Here is a 19,435-nt window from a genome sequence, read left to right as displayed (position 1 = left end):
CATTCCTTCACTGATGTATAGTGCCATCTGCTGTTTGTGGGAAATATTTTATATTTTGAAACACTACACATAATAGAAATACAATGTCTGAAAGAAAAATACCAAAATAGATGAAAAAATCAGAAGTGTGGCCCTTTTGAAACTTTGTGATCTGTGGCTTCTTTGCTTCTTTTTAATGTAAAATTATTTTTATATCTGATTATTTCTAGTACTTACATGAATCACAAGATTTTGTACTCATTACATTCTATCTTAATTTTGTTTTCTTGCTCAGAATAGAAGTAATCGGTAAACATTTGTTGGTTGACTCATTTGGTTTGTTTTTTGTGACTACTCAAGCACCTTTTCTGTAAGCTGCTGCTTACAGTCTCTGCAACCTTAGGCAAATAATTTCAGTTCTTAGCACCTCTGTTTCCTTCTCTGTACGAAAGAAGATAATAGTATCAGTTTCTTAAGGTTGTTGTGAGGATTAAATGAGATAACACTTGTCAAATGCATAGCACAGTCCTTTCAATAAAATGAGACAGGGTTTCACCATGTTGGCCAGGCTCGTCTTGAACTCCTGACCTCAAGAGATCCACCCACCTCGGCCTCCCAAAGTGCTGCGATTACAGGTGTGAACTGCTGCACCTGGCCAGTATCGTACTTTTATCTAGTGTAGCTCAGTATGTTCACAAGCATTGCTATGAGACTATACAAATGTCATGAGAGCTACTAGGATTTGAATGGACAGGTTGCACTGTCATCCTATCTGGATACTTGTGTTTAAGATGTCTAAAAAAGGAACTTACCCAGCGTACTTTGATAACTTTTTCATGATTTTTAATTCTCTTGCTTTTACATCTGTGAAAAATAGGTTATAATACTTTTTGAGGTATATATTTTTTTCTAGTGAATAATCTGAATGCAAAATCAATCAACAAAACAAAACAGAAAAAAACCCTGTTATACCCTACAACTCCAACTTGAGAATTTTCTTTTCCTTACCATTCCTGGCTGCCCATCTTTACTGTCATTCGTAGACTCATCCCATCTTTTAACTTTGCAAGATCTCTGGAAATTATTCCAGTTTTAAAAGACTAGATTCTATAGGCATATTCTGTAAATGCTTCTTGGTTTTCAGACCATGTCATGGTAATGTTGCCTTCCTTGCTACATCTTCTGGGAACTAGAACTTAAAGACTGCCATGTCTCTGTACAGCTCTTCAATCTATCCTTATTTTAAAATCAGAAGAAACAAAGGACTGTGTTTCTAACTGTATTCAAATCCTAAAGAATCATGGATTGTTAGACTTGAAAGGACCCTACAGGGAGCTTAAGCCAATACCCCTTATTAAAAAGAAGAGGACTTGTTTAAGTATGACGGTAAAGGTTGTAAGAACAGTGACTAATCTCAAGGTCAAAGCAGGAGTAGATAGTTTAGCATTAGGGCTTAAAGTTAATACTTTAAGTAGATTAGGTAAATCTTTAATAGCAGTCTGTACTATTTGGACCTGCACTACAGAATTCTGTCTAGTTTTGTTTTTTAGAAGATTTATGAGTCTTGAAGAGAATTTATAAGTGAACAAAAGTATTTAAAATTAGTACGCATGAAAACAGATCAAAGGAATTAAGAATATTTAACCTTGAAAAGGATACCTTCAAAATAATCTTCAGTAACATGAAAAATTCAACGAGCTCTTCTCTATATTTTTTCTAGGATAGAACAAAAGTAAGTAAAGGTATAATACAGTAAGAAGAATAGCACCAGTTAGGTGTGAGGCAGATTCATACAATGAGGCTGGTAAACACTAGAACAGGAGGGATATTTGCCTTCCTGATTATTTTCCTCAAATTCTCTGATTATTATCAATGTCTATGTACTGTGGTTGGGATTTGGCATCCAAAGGCATGAATGGATGCACTTCCCAAGACCCTGTTATGTTTAGTGATATTTCATGGTCTATCTAACAAACTGTTTGGGGGACTTCAACATGATAATGTGTCAGGACACACATTATAGTGCTTAACTGTGTGTCAGACAGTTTTCTAAGTGTTTTTCATATAGTAACTCATTTAATTCTTAAAAAAAAAAAAAACCCTATGAGGTAGGTGCTGTCTATGAGGAAACTGAGGTAAATAGAGTTAAAATAACTCTGGGTCCTACAGTTAGGAGGACATGCAAAGTTGATTCAGACCTAGGAAGGCTGGCTCCGAGTCTATCTCATAACCACTGTGCTTTACTGCCTCTCCAAAGAAGAATAAAAGGAGGAAGGGGTCAGACTTCAAGGGAAATAAACTTTCTTTTATGTTGCCCAGATATCCCTAGAACTGATACCAGCTGGGACCAAGATATGGAAGGCTGCAGGGGGTCAAGGAGAGCCAGCAAGCAGTGAAACCGCTGCCTCCCTCTCCAGCTTCATTCCTCACACGCACTGTCTTGGTCTCAGTCCTCCCAGATCACAGGCAGCTCTAGTTTCTCTCTGCCTTTATGGATGCTGTGCTGTTGGTTTGCACTGCTTTCCTCCCAATACTTTAACTTGACCAATTTGCATTATTTCTCAGTGCCTCATTCAGGCAAAACTGCTTCGTAAGCATCTACTGCATTGTGAAACATTTCCAAGTCTACCTAAGAAGTACTGATCTTTGTACCTTTGGGCTCCCCTGTGCCCTATACATCCCTCTATTTTTGTACTTTCGTTCACTCATTTGACAACTATTTATTTAGCATGGCTATGTGCCAAACACTATTCTGGACACTGAGGAAACCAGTCCAAATTTCTGACCTTATAAAACATAATATCTAAGTGGAGAAAGAAAGCAAAATTTAGAAGAGTATGTGATCTGATGTCTCTCTTAAAGGGATCACTCCGGCTACTGTCACTCTAGAGAACAGGGGTCACTCTGGAGAATAAACAGTCGAGGGACAAGAGGAGTGGGGAGACAAGGAAACTGTTGTATTAATCCAGATCAGGAGGTAATGATGGCATAGGTAAGGGTGGGAGCAGTGGGCATGGTAAGAAATAGTTGAATTTGGGATATGTTTAGCAAGTAGAGCCAAACAGATTTACTGATGGATTAACTGTGGGTTGTGAGAGAAAGAACGGATAATTCTGTGCTTTTTTGCTTATGCAACTAAAGGAATGCACTTACCATTAACTGAGGTAGAAGAGGTTAGAGGAAGAACAGGTTTATGGGGGAAAATAAGGAATTCAGATTTTGACATGTTTGATATTTTTATTAGGACATCCAAGTAGAGATCTTAAGATAGTTGAATATACGATTCTGGAGTTCAGAAGAGATATTGAAGCGAAAATGAGGCCAAGGCAGGTGGACCATCTGAGGTCGGGAGATCAAGACCATCCTGGTTAACATGGTGAAACCCCATCTCTACTAAAAATACAAAAAATTAGGGGTGTGGTGGCACATGCCTATAATCCCAGCTACTCAGGAGGCTGAGGCAGGAGAATCGCTTGAACCCAGGAGGTGAGATCATGCCACTGCACTTCAGCCTGAGTGACAGAGCGAGACTGTCTGAAAAAAACAAAAGAAAAAATTTTTATTTTTAGTATTGTGTTGCCCAGGCTGGACTTGAACTCCTGAAATCAAGCAATCCTTCCACCATGTCCTCTCAAAGTGCTGGGATTTGAGCCACCACATCCATATCATTCTGTTGTCCATCTCCATGAGGTCAACTTTTTAACCTCCTACGTATGAGTGAGAACATGATAACTGTGTTTCTGTGCCTGGGTTATTTCACTTAACATAATGACCTCCAGTTTCATCTATGTTGTTGCAAATGACATTTTATTCTTTTATTTTTAATTGCTACATAGTATTTCATTGTGTATATATACTACATTTTCTTTATGTATCCGTCTGTTAACAAACACTTAGACCCATTCTGTATCTTTGCTGTCATGAATAGTGCTACAGTAAACATGTGAGTGCACGTATCTTGTTGATACACCAATTTCTTTTCCTTTGGCTAAATACCCAGTAGTAGGACAATGGAATTTTTTACCTAAACAATATTGGTAGCTTGTTTTCTCTGAAATCTCTTTTATCACCAGTTTCATAAAATTAATCTGCCGACTTGAATTTTTTTTGTTTAGCTTTCATCATATGCTGGTTTTTTTTTTCCACCATTAATCTTTCAAAATTTTATCACATATTTATTAAGCTTAACTCATTGCATTTCGTGTAGCTTTTCAAGTAACCTGTTGTGTAACTCCCTATTAAAATGAAATACTACCTGTATGCACATGTGTACTTACATGCACACAGACATAAATTACTGAAGACATTTCTGAAATTTGACACAAATAACCTGTTTTCAACAACTATCAAAGTAGCCACTCAGCATTTTTTTTGCTGCTGGCAAATGATCTTACGGAGGATATAAAGACTAGGCTACAGTGCCTCCCAACTTTAATATTTTTATTAATCTTATCTATTCCTAAGATGATTAATATTCATTTTCACGAGTCATGTTCATTTCCAAATGTATAAAATGTAATATTACCATAATAGTTTAGATACTTTAGGAGATTTTTTTGTGTGATTCAAATAAGATCTGATGTACTAATTTACTTACTGTGGGAAACATCAATTACCTTTTTTATTTCATTATTACCTGCATGAATATACCTGAAAGCTATTCCCTATTTATTAGGGAATTTAATATGTTACATTTTGATAATGTTCCATGATCTGTATTAACAGGTTCCAGAGAGATGTAATATCTTCATTTGTCCCACCTCGGTTAAAAGAAGTAAGGCACTCTTCTAAGCACAAGTGAATCTTATTTTTAAAAATATATTAGTTCCTTCTGTTATACCCCTTAATGAATTAATCTAAAATTCACATTATTTTTGGTGATTGCATAAGTGACCTTTAGAAACATTTTAAATACTAAAACTATAAGGAGATTTTAAGTTAAAGAACTTTTAGTACCTGAATTGAATCTTAGAAAGAAGAAAAATAAAAAATGAAATAAAAAAAGAATTTTTAGATATGCTTGTTAGAGGTGTTATGCTGTGATTGCTACACTTAGCTGCATGTTAGAATCACTGGAGACCGTGAGCCCTCCCCAGATCAATTAAATTAGAACTTTGGAATCTTATTGAAGCTTGCTGGGTGATTGTAATGAGCAATTGGCTTGAAAACTTCATAATGCTCAGTTCTCAGTCTGGTTTCATGTTAGAAACTACTGGGAAGTTCTTCACCACATTCTACTCCTGAGAAATTTCTGTTTATTTGACCTGAGATGGATCTCCTGCCTCTGTGTGTTATAAAAGCTCCCCAGGTGATTTTAATATGCTGCCATGGTTGAGAGCCACTGGTCTAATGGAAAGAGAACTGAATTATAATTAGGAAACTTGTCATTCCAGTCTTAATTCTGTGAACTCAGGTAAATCACCTAACATATTTAAGCTTGCATTGTAAAATGGAGGTATTATTAATGGCCTATATGCCTGACTGATATTTTTCCAGTTGAATGAAACTATATACTCAAAAGTTCTTTGCAATAAAGTGTTATATAAATGGTAGCAGCTAAGATTTACCACGCAATGGCTACTGTGAAGTGGTATGTTTGGCACTAAGTCTTTTGTACTTCTTGGCGGAAAGATGCTAGATCCCCTGAGCAGAAGGAAACTTAGGGTCCTTAGCAATCCTCAACGTGTATCATTATGATTCTTAAAGTTCACTCTGTATTTTTATGTTTACCAGGCTGCTAGTGTCTCTAGGTGGCAGGGGGGAGAAAGTAGAGGAAAGGGTGGAGTTGCGCCCATCCCAGTGATTTTTTTCTTTTTTTCTTGTTTCTTTGTGACAGAGTCTTGCTCTGTAGCCAGGAGCCAGGCTAGAGTGCAGTGGCACAATCTCAGCTCACTGCAGTCTCTGCCTCCTGGGTTCAAGCAATTCTCCTGCCTCAGCCTCCCGAGTAGCTGGGACTGCAGGTGCACGCCACCATGCCCAGCTAATTTTTGTATTTTTAGTAGAGACAGGGTTTCACCATGTTGGCCAGGATGGTCTCCATCTCTTGACCTTGTGATCCACCCACTTCAGCCCCGCAAAGTGCTGGGATTAGAGGCGTGAGCCACCGCGCCCGGCCGATTTTTTTTTTTTAATTGTGAATTCATACAATTAGTAACATCCTTCTTACACCTTCACAGTGACATGGTGGTCAGCGGTGGAGTCGTTTATATGGTTTAACTTTTCAACCCTCTCTTGTAGACTCTTTTTCAATGTTTTTCTCTTAAATCCCTTCTGTCTCTGCTTTCCCTAGTGTTTAAGCTTCACTAACATTTACCCGTACATATACTGGATGAGGACAGAAGAGAAAGGGTCCCCGAAGATAAATACACTCATTACTGGTTTCCCAACATGATATCAACCTAGGACTTCACCTCTTGGAGGGATGCAAGTTTACTATCCATCGCATTTCCTGGTGTGTCAGTGTAGGTACAGGCTCTTGCTCCCTTCATCAACTGTTTGTTTCCAGGCAAAGTTACATAGCATTTCTTGAGTGTTTTAAAGTTTCCTAACTGTATATTTGACTGTGAGTTCTTTGATATGCTGATTTTTTTTCCTTTGAGTAGATTCCCAATAGTGGCATTGCTGGGCCAAATGGGAATTACATTTTTAGCTTTTTCAGAACTCTCCATACTGTTTTCCATAGTGGAACATTCCCACTGACAGTGTGTATGAGTTCCCTTTTCTCTACTTCCTTGTCAACATCTGTTATTTGTTGTCTTTTTAAATTGGCATTCTGGCTGAGGTATGCTATCTCATTGTGGTTTTGATTTGCATTTCTCTGATGATTCATGAAGTTGAGCATTTTTTCATATACCTGTTGGCTGTTTGTATTTCTTTTGAGAAGTGTCTACTCATATCCTTTGCCCAAATATGAATGGGGTTATTATTTTTTTTTCTGTTGAGTTGAGTTCCTTATCTATTCTAGATATTAGTCCCTTTGGATAAATAATTTGCAAACATTTGAGATCCTTTGTAGAGTAAGGAACTCAGATAAAACAGATGTGAAGGTTCAAGCTTCAAGACCAAAAAGGTCAATTTCTATGTTTATCTAAAAAACTATCTATTGGACTGTTGGGTCAGTTTGAAATACAAGTTAAAACCTCATTTGATTTAGTTATCTCTTCACCTGCTTTGTTTCTGAAAATTTTATTCAGATGTCACAAACCTCTAAAAATTATTTCCCTGTACAACAAACCCCCAATACACAAGTTTACCTGCATAACAAACCCGAACATATACCCTTGAACCTAAAATAAAAGTTTAAAATAAATAATCACAAAAACAAATTTTAAAAAATTCTTCCCAGAGTCACCTATGATAAAGATTTTCAGACTTTATATAGATATCTGTATTTACTACTTAACCTGTACAAACAAGTGTAAACCAAGAAAATATTTTAAAAGTACTCACGACTAAACAGATGCATTCACATTAAACTTATCTCTCATCCCTACCCATTCTTGAATTCTTTCTCATTCACTAGTCATTTATGAAAAAATGTATAACAAATCTATAAGAAAATGGAAAATATATAATTAAACTGGAGAAAAGGAAGGGTGGGAATCATCCTTTTTGGTATATGTTAGTAAATTAATAGTAAAAATAAGGGTAAACTTAGCTATGAGGGTTTTAAAACAGCATGACTTAATTTGTATACAAGGCTACCATGTTAGTCTGTGAAATCCTTAAAAAAAAAAAAAAAAAAAAAAGCGATCGCTTGATTTTCAGTGCTGCAATCCTGACCTCTAGTGGACACCCGGAACAGAAACCCAAACATAACATCGTTTTATTTAGTTAATCCATCAAACACCGCTAGCCAGCCTAAAATGTTAAACTTTCAAAGAGCTTTAAAACATGAGAAGCAGAATAAAGTAAAAGAATTTTTGGCTAATATTCTAAATATTCTTTCTGTAGAACCTACATTTAAGAGCAGCTAGTATTAACTTCTCTCTTTTTGCCTGTTAATTATCTGTTAGTTTCACTTCTTTCTTTGAAAAAAATGCATTGCTTTATAGATCATAGCAGCAAGAAATTTATCAAAGAGAAGCCAAAGGGATTTTCTTCTGATTATATAGAACAAGCTACATGAAAACTGAGTGGCTTTAATACAATGATTTTTATAGTGAGACATATAGTGATGTTCTATAAATGCACTGAGAAGGGCACAGCATCACTTCTGTGGTATTTGTGCCAAAAATACATAATCTGAATTTAATTATAAGCAACCAGCAGACAAATCGAATTGACGGACATTTTAAAAAATAACTAGCCAATACTCTTCCAAAGCATCGAAGTCATGAAAAATAAAGACTGAAAATGTGGCTCAAGCCTGTAATCCCAGCACTTTGGGAGGCCGAGGCGGGTGGATCACGAGGTCAAGAGATTGAGACCATCCTGGTCAACATGGTGAAACCCCGTCTCTACTAAAAATACAAAAAATTAGCTGGGCATGGTGGCGTGTGCCTGTAATCCCAGCTACTCAGGAGGCTGAGGCAGGAGAATTGCCTGAACCCGGGAGGCGGAGGTTGCGATGAGCCGAGATTGCGCCATTGCACTCCAGCCTGGGTAACAAGAGTGAAACTCCGTCTCAAAAAAAAAAAAAAAAAAAAAAAAAGGAGACTAAGGAGACATGACAACCAAATTTAATATATAATCCAGAATTGTATCCTGGACCAGAAAAAGGACATGAGGCATTTGATAAAAATGCTAATTTCTTGGTTTTGATCATTATACTGTGGTTATGTAAGATGTTAATGTTTGGGTGAAACTGAGTGAAGGATATACAGGAATTCTTGGTACTGGTTTGGCAAATTTTTCCTAAATCTGAAATTATTTCCAAGTGAAAAACATTTAAAAGCAATCATTTATTTTGTTTACAATCTCACGAGTCAGAAATTTTGGAAACCAACTGTGTGGTTCATCTCTGATCCACTTGGCATCAGCTGGACCACCTAATTTACTTTCAGATTAATTCTTTACTCACATATCTAGCACCTTGGTGATTCTTGGTCTTTCTTCTTTACTGATGAAATCTGGTCCTTCAGGCCTTCTTGTTGTTGCTTGGTTTCTTAGAGAGCGTGGAGTATAAGTATAACTGCACTTCTTATAGGGTAGCTGGCTTCTAGGAGTGAGTGCCCCAAGAGATTGGACGTGAAGGCTTTCAATATTTCGAGGCCTGGGTGCATAAACTAGCATGGCATCACTTCCACCATATTCTGCTGGTAAAAGCAGTGGCATAGTCTGCCCAGGTCGAAATGAGAGAACAGAGACCTTAACTCTCCATGGGAGAAGCATCAAAGAGTTAGCAGTCAAGATGGAATTAGTGGAAAAAAGACATGGATTTGCTTTAGTCTGATAAACTTGAGTTATAGCCTGGCTTTACCATTTACTAACAGTGTCCTGTCTCTGAGCTTCAGTTTAGTCATCTCTAAATTGGTGGCAGTAACACATATGCTGTAGAGTTGTTGAGAAGATTAACTGAAAAATATAAAATACTGGATATAGTAGGCAATAAATACATGGACCTAATAATAATTGCTAGTGTTTATTGAATATTTACCAAATACTCAGTTCATTTGATACATGCTGTCTCATTTAGTCATTATTTCTTCCTGGGGTGATATGCTTTCTTTTGGATGGCTCAGAAAGGGCAGAACACCATTTCCTCCTGCTTTGTCTGTGAACCTGCTCCATTTACTTTGGCCATTTTTGGTTTGATAATTTGGGTTACTGACTTCTTGTTAGGGTTTCCATTATTTCCTTTTTATTTTGATCCCGAAGAACCCAGGTGCTGATGCACACTTGATACTTTTTAACACTACCTTTTCAGCATTTCTTCCCAGTGCTGTCAGGTTAGTTTTTGACAGCTTCTCACACAATCTGTCAGCTCCCTCTGAACCCACGACTGCCTGCCTATCAGAGCCAAGATGTTCAGTGTCATTGTTTCAGTGAGTGTTCTGCTGTCAGCCTTTATTTTATGTAAGATTGTGGGTGCTCAATCCTTGGCCTACCCAAGAACACCATGATCTGCACTTTGGAGCAATTATTCAATTTGGGGCATTACTTGTAGGTGTTCTTTAAAGCAAAGACGTTGCCAGAATGTAATTGAATTTTGAAATAGCAGTATCCAAATCAGTTAAAAAGCTACTTCTTCATGCATGCCAGGCTGATCTCAATCTGTTGTCACTAGAGGAAGGTAGTGACCCTTTCTTCCCACAGCAAGCTGTGTTTTTGTTGCCTCATATACTGCAAGCAGTCAGCTACTCTTCTGAGTGTTTTTAGTATGGAAACAAATAATAGAATTGAGTTCTGGTAGAAGTCACCTATTTGTTATCTTTTTACTCTCTGCTCTCAAAATTTACTTGCTTTTAAATGGAAGGAATCACTTTAATCCTTTAGGAAGTATAGGACACATTAAATAATATCTAAATAAGAGATTTATTCATTCATTCACATATTCATTGAGCCATCTTCTCTAACTTGCTGGTTTAGAGTATCACTTTTGGAATTAGGCTGCCAAGGTTAAAATCCTAGATCTGTACTTGTTAGCTGTTGGACTTAGGAAATTTACATTGATTTCTCCAAATCTTGATTTCCTTGTGGATAAAATGGAATTTTAGATGGTTGTGGATGAAATAAGGACATGCTTTTGATGTAATTAATTCATATCTTGGCACATACGAAATACTCAGTAGATATTGGTTATTATTTTGCATTTGAAGTTAGAACTTGTACTATAAATGATAAGTAGTCATAACAGCATGTTTACTTATTTTTACTCTTAATAATTGTCCAAATTTTTAGCCCTTTGACCCCTACTAAGTACATGTACCCCTTAAGAACAAATAAGCCGGGCGCGGTGGCTCACACCTGTAATCCCAGCACTTTGGGAGGCTGAGGCAGTCAGATTACCTGAGATCAGGAGTTCAAGACCAGCCTGACCAATATGGTGAAATCCAGCCTCTACTAAAATACAAAAATTAGCCGGGCGTGGTAGTGAGTGCTTGTAGTCCCGAGACAGAGAATTGCTTGAATCCTGGAGGTGGAGATTGCAGTAAGCCGAAATCATGCCACCCACTGCACTCCAGCCCGGGCGACAGAGCAAGACTCGTCTCAAAAAAAAAAAAAAAATGAACACACAAATTGCTGGAGATTACATATTCCTAAAAATGGGAGGCATTTTGAAAATGTATGACATCTTTTGCTTTTAAAAATACATTTCAAGGCTGAGTGTGGTTGCTCATGCCTGTAATCCCAGCATTTTTGAGGCCAAGGCAGAAGGATCACTGAGCCCAAGAATTATAGACCAGCTTGGGTAGCATAGGGAGAACTCATCTCTACAATAAATTAAAAAATTAGCCAGGTATGGTGGCACACACAGATAGTTCCAGCTACTTGGAAGCTGAGTTGGGAGGATTGCTTGAGCCTGGGAGTTTGAGGCTGCAGGGATTGGTGATCACACCACTGCACTCCAGCATGTGTGACAGAATGAAACTCTCTCCCTTAAAAATAAAAGAACTTGATAGAATAACAAGTTCATTTCTGAATTCAATCGACTCAAATGTCTTAAAGTATATTTGTTTGCATCATCTAGCCACTCTGTTCTACTTTAGGTCAAGGCTTATGAAGTCTTTATTTTTATGGGTAATGACTAGAACTTCATATAAGTAGATATAGTAATACCTATTTTTCTGAAGTTGTTTAAAGAATTTAAATATATAAGTTTTTCTAATAACTTTGTTCCCTCTTTAGCTTTCTAAACTTCAAAACATCATTATCTACTTTTTATTTAAAACACACACCTTCCTTCTTAAGCACAGTATAACATGATACAAGCATTCATTAATGCTGCTGGATTATCATTATTAATAATAAGTAACAACGGTAGTTAATAATTAGCTATCGAAGATGATTGGCTCCCCCAAGTGGACCCAGAGAGCTATGCATTTTATCTTTTCCAAAATCATATCACCAAACTAACCAGAAGTATGTATAGAATAAAAAGTTGAGCAAAGTTTTCTCTTGGTATTTGTGAAAGCTATTTTGACTATTTAGAGATCTTTATTTAATTTTTACCTGGAAGTTCTTTGTATTTTGCACAGCTTGGTTATCTACTTGTTTGATTTTGAGATAATTTAAGAAAGGGGTTCTTACTGTAATTTAATGATAATCCTATAAACTGGTCTAGTTGGGTCCACAGGGAAATAAATAAACTCCAGAAAATTTGGGAAAGCTAGTATAGTTTAATCATTCAGTCTTCAAATCAGCATTTACTGTGTATATTATACCAGCACTGTGTGAGAAAATTTCACTGGAGTAGACATCAGGAGGCTTGAGGGGGAGATTCTAGCCTGTTACTAAACACATATGTAAACCAAAAAGCATCTGAGACAGGTTTCAGTCAATTTAGAGGTTTATTTTGACAGGTTACAGACCATGACCCATGACACAGCCTCAGGACGTCCTGAGCACATGTGCCCAAGGTGATTGGGTTTCAAATTGGCTTTATATGTTTTAGGGAAACATAGGACATTAATCCGTGGGCAAGCACAGTGGCTCATGCTCTTAATCCCAGCACTTTGGGAGGCTGAGGCAGGAGGGTTGCTTGAGGCCAGGAGTTCAAGAACATCTTGGGCAACATAGTGAAACCCTCTACCAAAAAAAGAAAAAGAAAAATTATCTGGGTGTGGTGGCGCATGCCTGTAGTTCCAGCAACTTGGGAGGCTGATGTGGAAAGATGGCTTGAGTTCATAAGGTCAAGGCTACAGTGAGCTCTGATTGTGCCACTGCACTCCAGCCTGAGTGATAGAATGAGACTCTGTTCTAAAAAAAAAAAAATAGACATCAGGCCGGGTGCGGTGGTGCACACATGTAATCCCAGCAATTTGGGAGGCCAAGACAGGTGAATCACTTGAGGTCAGGAGTTTGAGACTAGCCTGGCCAAAATGGTGAAACCCCGTCTCTACTAAAAATAGAAAAGTTAGCTGGGCATGGTGGTGGGGTCCTGTAGCCCCAGCTACACGGGAGGCTGAGGCACAAGAATCGCCTGAACCTGGGAAGTGGAAGTTGCAGCATTGAGTCCAGATTGCACCACTGCACTCCAGCCTGGGTGATGGAGCAAGACTCTGTCTCAAATAAATAAATAAATAAATAAATAAAAAGGTAGCCGTCAATACGTATGATGTGAAGCATACATTCTTTCAGTGCAGCAAGGCAGGACAACTCAAAGCTGGGGCTTCCAGGTCATAGATGGATTCAAACATTTTGTCTGTGTTTTTCTTCCTTTTCTTTTTTGTTTTTTGTGACAGGGTCTTGCTCTGTCATATAGACTGGAGTGCATTGATGTGATCTGGGCTCACTGCAGCTCAACCTCCTGGGCTAAAGCAATCCTCCTGCCTCAGCCTCCCATGTAGCTGGGACCACAGGTGTGTACCACCACACCTGGCTAATTTTTTTTTTACTTTCTTGTAGAGACGGGGTCTCACTTTGTTTCCCAGGTTGGCAAAGATTTCCTGATTGGCAGTTGGTTGAAAGAGTTAAGTTATTATTTAAAAACCTGGAATCAATAGAAAGGAGTGTCTGGGTTAAGATAAGGGGTTGTAAAGACCAAGGTTCTCATCCATATACCTAAATATATGAAGTCTCATAGGTAACTACTCCCAGAGGCAATAAATGGCAAATGTTTCCTTTTCAGATCCTTAAAAGGTACTAGACTCTCAGCCAATCCCTTCAGGATCAGAAAATGACCCAGAAAGGGAAGGCAATCCTCTGTAGAATGTAAATTTTCCCCATAAGAGACAGCTTTGTGGAACCATTTCAATGTCAAAGGAATTTATTTTGGGATAAAATACTTTAGTTTCTTTTTTTTTTTTTTTTTTTTGAGATGGAGTTTCGCTCTTGTTACCCAGGCTGGAGTGTAATGGCGCAATCTCGGCTCACCGCAGCCTCCACCTCCTGGGTTCAGGCAAGTCTCCTGCCTCAGCCTCCTGAGTAGCTGGGATTACAGGCGTGCGCCACCATGCCCAGCTAATGTTTTGTATTTTTAGTAGAGACGGGGTTTCACCATGTTGACCAGAATGGTCTCGATCTCTTGACCTCGTGATCCACCCGCCTCGGCCTCCCAAAGTGCTGGGATTACAGGTGTGAGCCACCGCGCCCGGCCAATACTTTAGTTTCTTTTAGGGCCCTGCTATCTGTCATGTGATGCTATACTTAGAGTCAGGTTGGAATTTGGTATCTTACTGCTACTGAGTCTGTTCTGTCTTAGGATCTCTCTTTTAATATTAATGCTGGTCAGTTGTGTGCCTGAACTCCAAAGGGAGGAAAGTATAATAAGGCATGCCTGATTCTTCCTTCCTGTCATGGTCTGAACTATTTTTTCAAGTTTAGTTGGGTTCCCTTGGTCCAGAGATCCAACTGGTCAGTTGGAGGGATTAGAATTTTCTTTTTGGTTTACACATGTGTAACTTTGGGCTAGTCACCTTCATACTCTGAAAAATGAGAATCATTGTATAGGTTGTTATGAGAATCAATGAGATTTCACTATTCCTGTGAATAAGGAATTTGGGGGTGTTGGAAACAGGTTTATAACTTTGGGAAAAATCCACACTGAGACAATGGATTCCTCAGCAAGGCTAGTTTTACTTCCTGCAGGAAGGGTGCAACTCGCCAGCAGTCTTGCCATGAGAGCACACCTGAACAAGAAGATAGGGACATTTATAACTTTGATAACCTGACGCAATCACCCTACACTGTGTCCAGTTTCCATTGGCCTGAATGGAACCTTACATTCTATGCTTGACCCAATTGGCCAAAAACTTGGAAATTTTCTAAAGAAGTAAAGGCAGATAAGAACAAGGAAAAGAGGAAGTAACATGGGGAATGCCTGAAGAAGCAATAACATTTTCAAATAAGGAAGGGGAGGCTGGGTGCAGTGGCTTACACCTGTAATCCCAGCACTTTGGGAGGCCAAGGTAGGCGGATCATGAGGCCAGGAGATCAAGACCATCCTGGCCAACATGGTGAAACCCCATTTCTACTAAAATACAAAAAATTAGCTGGGCATGGTGGCAGGCACCTATCGTCCTAGCTACTCAGGGGGCTGAGGCAGGGGAATCACTTGAACCCGGGAGGCAGAGATTGCAGTGAGCCGAGATCAAGCCACTGTATTCCAGCCTGGCAACAGAGCAAGACTCCGTCTCAAAAAAAAAAAGAAGGAAGGGGAATAAGCTTTGACCTAAGACTTGCCTGGGCTTGTCCAGGCATGTCAGGGCAAATATCTAGGTTAAAGCATAAGAACTAAGAACACGGGATGCACTTATTTCTTTATTATGACTAACAGCTATTTTAAGATTATTAGCAAAAGCTTTAAAGTAAATTAACCTTTGAAGAAACTACTGTTTATTCTTAATGAACTAAGAGGAAAGCTTTGAAGAGGAACATTTTATTTGTTCTTATTTCCTATAGGGGGAATGTTTGACAGGGAGGTTAGGAATACAGCCAAGGTAGCTGAACATGGAGTGCAGTTTCCAAACGCTACCATGAAAGGATTTGGGAAGGAGAGGAGGAGTAGGAAACTGGCTTGGGATAAAGGACCAGAGCATTGTGAAGATGAGAAAACCAGATATGCGAGGGGTTTACATTTTGAGCAGAGACTGGAAAAACAAGAACCGGAGAAGCTGTGGATCAGGTCCTGATGGCAAGCTGAATTCTCCCAGCACTCAGGTTGTGAGAATTCACTGCTGCCCAGCAGTTGTGATGCGGTGGTGGACAGCACTGGTGATCAGGGCAGTAGATCTTTTTTATTTTGACCTTTAAGTTTTTACAGGTAGGTAGCAGCTAGTGAGTGAAAATTCAAATTTTGATTCAGAAAGCAAATTTTGCTTAATTGTAACCCACACTTTAAAACCTGTAATAGTCTTTCTGTTTTCTAATTAGTAAATTATGATCAAAACCAGTCTAGGATAATTGCTTAGTATGATGATGAACTGTGTTCACTTGTTTTTATCTCCCAGCCAGATTATACTTACTTCTTACTGCTTTTGGTTTCTTCAATAATTAGCTGAGTAAACCCCAAACCAAAAATATTTGGTTTGTATTTTAACCAACTGAATATTTGTGTTTGTCATTCATTCCTTCCATCATTATGTCATATTTCTGGCAGCTGAATGTGAAAGGTTATAGCAAATCATAACAGGAATGCATTCTAAATATCTGGGCCTAATCCTCGCTTCTGGAGTTGTTTCAGAGACAGAAAAAGCATGGTTTATTAGAAGTTTTTTGGATAATACATTTGGTACAGCCCCATTTCCAAAAGCCAGCCAGAGTGTATTTGTAACCAAGATGAAGAGGGCCCATCAAACAGACCCAGGATTTATGGGACTTACACCAACTCATACTTGAAATATCTTTTTTCTTATGTATGATGACTTGCACAGCAAGGAAACAGCACATTTTGTAGCACCTTATTTCTGATTGTTATCGTTATCATATAAGATTCTTTTATCTTTTGAATTTAATAACTCAATATCTCTTCAGAGCAATTGGGCAGAACCCGGAGTTCAAAATTCAGTTCTAGAATGGCTTATTAAGGAGCAGTTTAATTTGTTTCTTTGTAAAGAAATATTGCTGTGTTTTCAGGAAAGAAAAGGAAGTCTGGCAGATAGCCCCTAATGACCACCTCTAGTTATACAAATAATACTTGAAAGCCATTGCTAAAACAAATAAGCAAACAGTAAGAACAGTAGTGGAAATGCAGTGTGATACTTAAAGCCTCCAGCACACACCTGTCCCACTTACCAGCCACACTGTTTGTCTTGTTTTATTTTGTCTGCTACTTGCAGTTTAACTGTAACACCCGTATGCCCAGATTAGGGTTAGGAATTTCAGTTCATAATTTTAGACTTCTGCATCATTCTTCCAGCTTCAGCAAGGAATTTGGCTTTCACAAGACTTACACACATGCAAATAATCTAGAAATTGTGACTGAAGGAAAATAACTTATTGTAAAAACAATTTTATGTGAACATTGATTAAATAGCACCTAAAATTTACAAAAAGCCACTCAGGGAAAGAAAATGCTTTTTAATGATTGTGAAAATGAAAGCAATTAGGAATTTTATTAAAGATACATGGAAGTCTTGGGAAAATATTAAAATCGTGATATATGTGGCAGTACTAATTTTCACATTCTTTTTTCTATTTCAGGGTTTGAACATAATCTTTCATGTAGCTTTGGCTCTCCTAAAGGTAAGTCTTTTTTTTTAAATCTTAAGTTACCAAATTGTCTTACTTCTTTGCCCTTGGGACTGGAATAATTCAATTTACAGTCTTTGACTCATTCTAATTTCTCAGACACACACAAAAAGATGACTTCTCTGAGAAACTCTGATCCCCTTCCCTCCTCTCTTCCTTTTTCTGTTGTTATTTAGAGTCTTTTCTTTTAAAAAATCCATTTATGTAATGGTACTATCAGAGTGTTTTTTCCAGTGAAATAAAAGATCTTTTTATCACATGAGTTAGGTGATATAAGAGAAAAAGTTAAAAATTGTTTTCTGTCAAAATGATGCCTGCTTTTTTCTTAAAACGCTTTTTATTTTAGTAACATCTCCAGAGGTACCTAAACATATAATTGAATTATTTAAAAGTTTCTGTAATATACCGACTATAAAAGAACTGCTCCATTTCAATTTGCAGTTCTTTCAATGATAGAAATTTATAAAACACTTTAGAATTATAATTACCATGTTGGATTTTATGTCAACATATCATACAGGTTTAACAAAGTCGTAACTGCAAGACATTTGCTGCAGAGTTGGTGAAAATAACCCAGCTGGTTTTTGCCCTTTAGTCAAAGAAGACATTCTGATATTAAAGGCAATAATTGCCTCAAAGGCACAGGGTTACCCTTTCCTCAGTATAACATGGTGGTTAAAATGGCAGACACTGGACTCAGACAGATTTGCTTCTAATTTCAGCCCTACCATATGAGCTTAGGCAAATATTCTAAGTGCTTAGGGTCTGAGTTTAGAGATAATAATAGAAATTAATTTATGGAATTGTTGCAAGAATTAAATGAGATGATCAAAGAAGTCCTTAATGTAGTATCTAAAACATTTTACTGCCTACTAAATGTTAGCTGTCATTATTACTGTTCTTTACAAGGTGACTCAGAATGTATTCCTAGATCCCTTATCATTCTTCTGAATCCCTCAAAAGTTAATGAGGTGAGATCATAGGAGAACCTCTTGATATGTTAGGAGGGCCTTAACCATACCTAATGATTAACATAACCTTGATTCTAAACAAAGGCATGAAATAGTGCAGGCCCTCTGGAACTCAGTAAGTGGGTTGCTGTTCCTTATCTCTTATTCCATTACACATTTGCTCTTTGTGAAGGTCATAAAATGCGCTTTTCAAAATTAAATAATTTGTGTTTGTATGTGAACAATTTTTATGCCTTTAGAAAGCTATTTAGAAAATAGAAAAATATTCAAAATATTTTAAATAAAATAACACAAACATATTTGCTGTGCCCTTTAATGAAGTCATGGGTTTTGACCTCTAATTTTTTTTCTTTCATTAAAAACAAATCCAAGCCAGAAACTTTCCAACATGTCCTCTCAACAGGGCTGGAATAAGACTTTTAGAATACCTAAGCATTGAAAGTGTTTGTAATTCAGGCTAAAAACGATATTAAAACGTAAAGTAAGTATAAGGAGGTCCAAGAAAGTTCTGATTTCTCATATTTAATTTTTTAAACTCTGAGATATTATGTCTTTCCCAAAATGCCTTTCCTCACTTTTTTGATGACTCATCTTTACTAGTGCTTTCACCGCATGCTTATACCTCTCTGGATATCAGACCTGTATTCTCTGTGAACTTAATATTGTATACATTAGCAAGTTATCTTCTTGATTTACATGTTGACTTGTTCATATTATTTTTATTTATTTTGTCCATGTTAACCCAGACAAGGCCTCTACAGAGGACATTCTCTGGCCACTAGGCAAGAAGGCTTTTCGTGTCTTCTTTAGCAATACATGGGCACTCTTCTAGCATCATCTTAGAGAATTTTACTAATTAGAGAAGATAAAAAGAGCCTTCTCACTGCTAGTGGCCAATATTTCTGTAACTTCCTTGTATGAATCCTGAGCTGACCTCTCATAGACAGAGTATACAGAGGACTAAACTGAAGTGTACTTTCATGATCTATTGCCCCCCACTTGGAAAAAAGAATACCCAAACATATATGACAGTGACTGGCTTGCAGCTTCTAGTGTATTATACCAGATAAAATAATATATATTTGTTTATATCAAAATTAAAAACTTTGAGGTAGTTCAAATTGCTGGGGTGTTTAGTTTTGTTTTTGCTTTTTAAGACAGGGTCTCATTCTGCTCACTCTGTTGCCTAGACT

General features: G+C 37.6%; 1 protein-coding gene across 4 annotated transcripts in view; it reads left to right on the top strand.

Moving 5' to 3' along the window:
* RABGAP1L (RAB GTPase activating protein 1 like) overlaps positions 1-19,435 on the top strand; it is a 718,780-nt gene that overhangs the window by 474,438 nt on the left and 224,907 nt on the right. For all 4 annotated transcript variants that reach the window (XM_032291661.1, XM_032291664.1, XM_032291663.1 and 1 more), the window contains one exon: positions 17,224-17,265. In XM_032291661.1, the coding sequence (XP_032147552.1) occupies positions 17,224-17,265 (42 nt within the window). The remainder of the gene's footprint in view (positions 1-17,223; positions 17,266-19,435) is intronic.

Source organism: Sapajus apella, unplaced genomic scaffold (assembly GCF_009761245.1).
Source record: "Sapajus apella isolate SASKATOON/1434 unplaced genomic scaffold, GSC_monkey_1.0 scaffold25, whole genome shotgun sequence".
Taxonomy (NCBI): Eukaryota; Metazoa; Chordata; class Mammalia; order Primates; family Cebidae; genus Sapajus; species Sapajus apella.
Note: the sequence above shows the minus strand (reverse complement) of the source record. Positions and strands in the feature narration are given on the sequence as shown.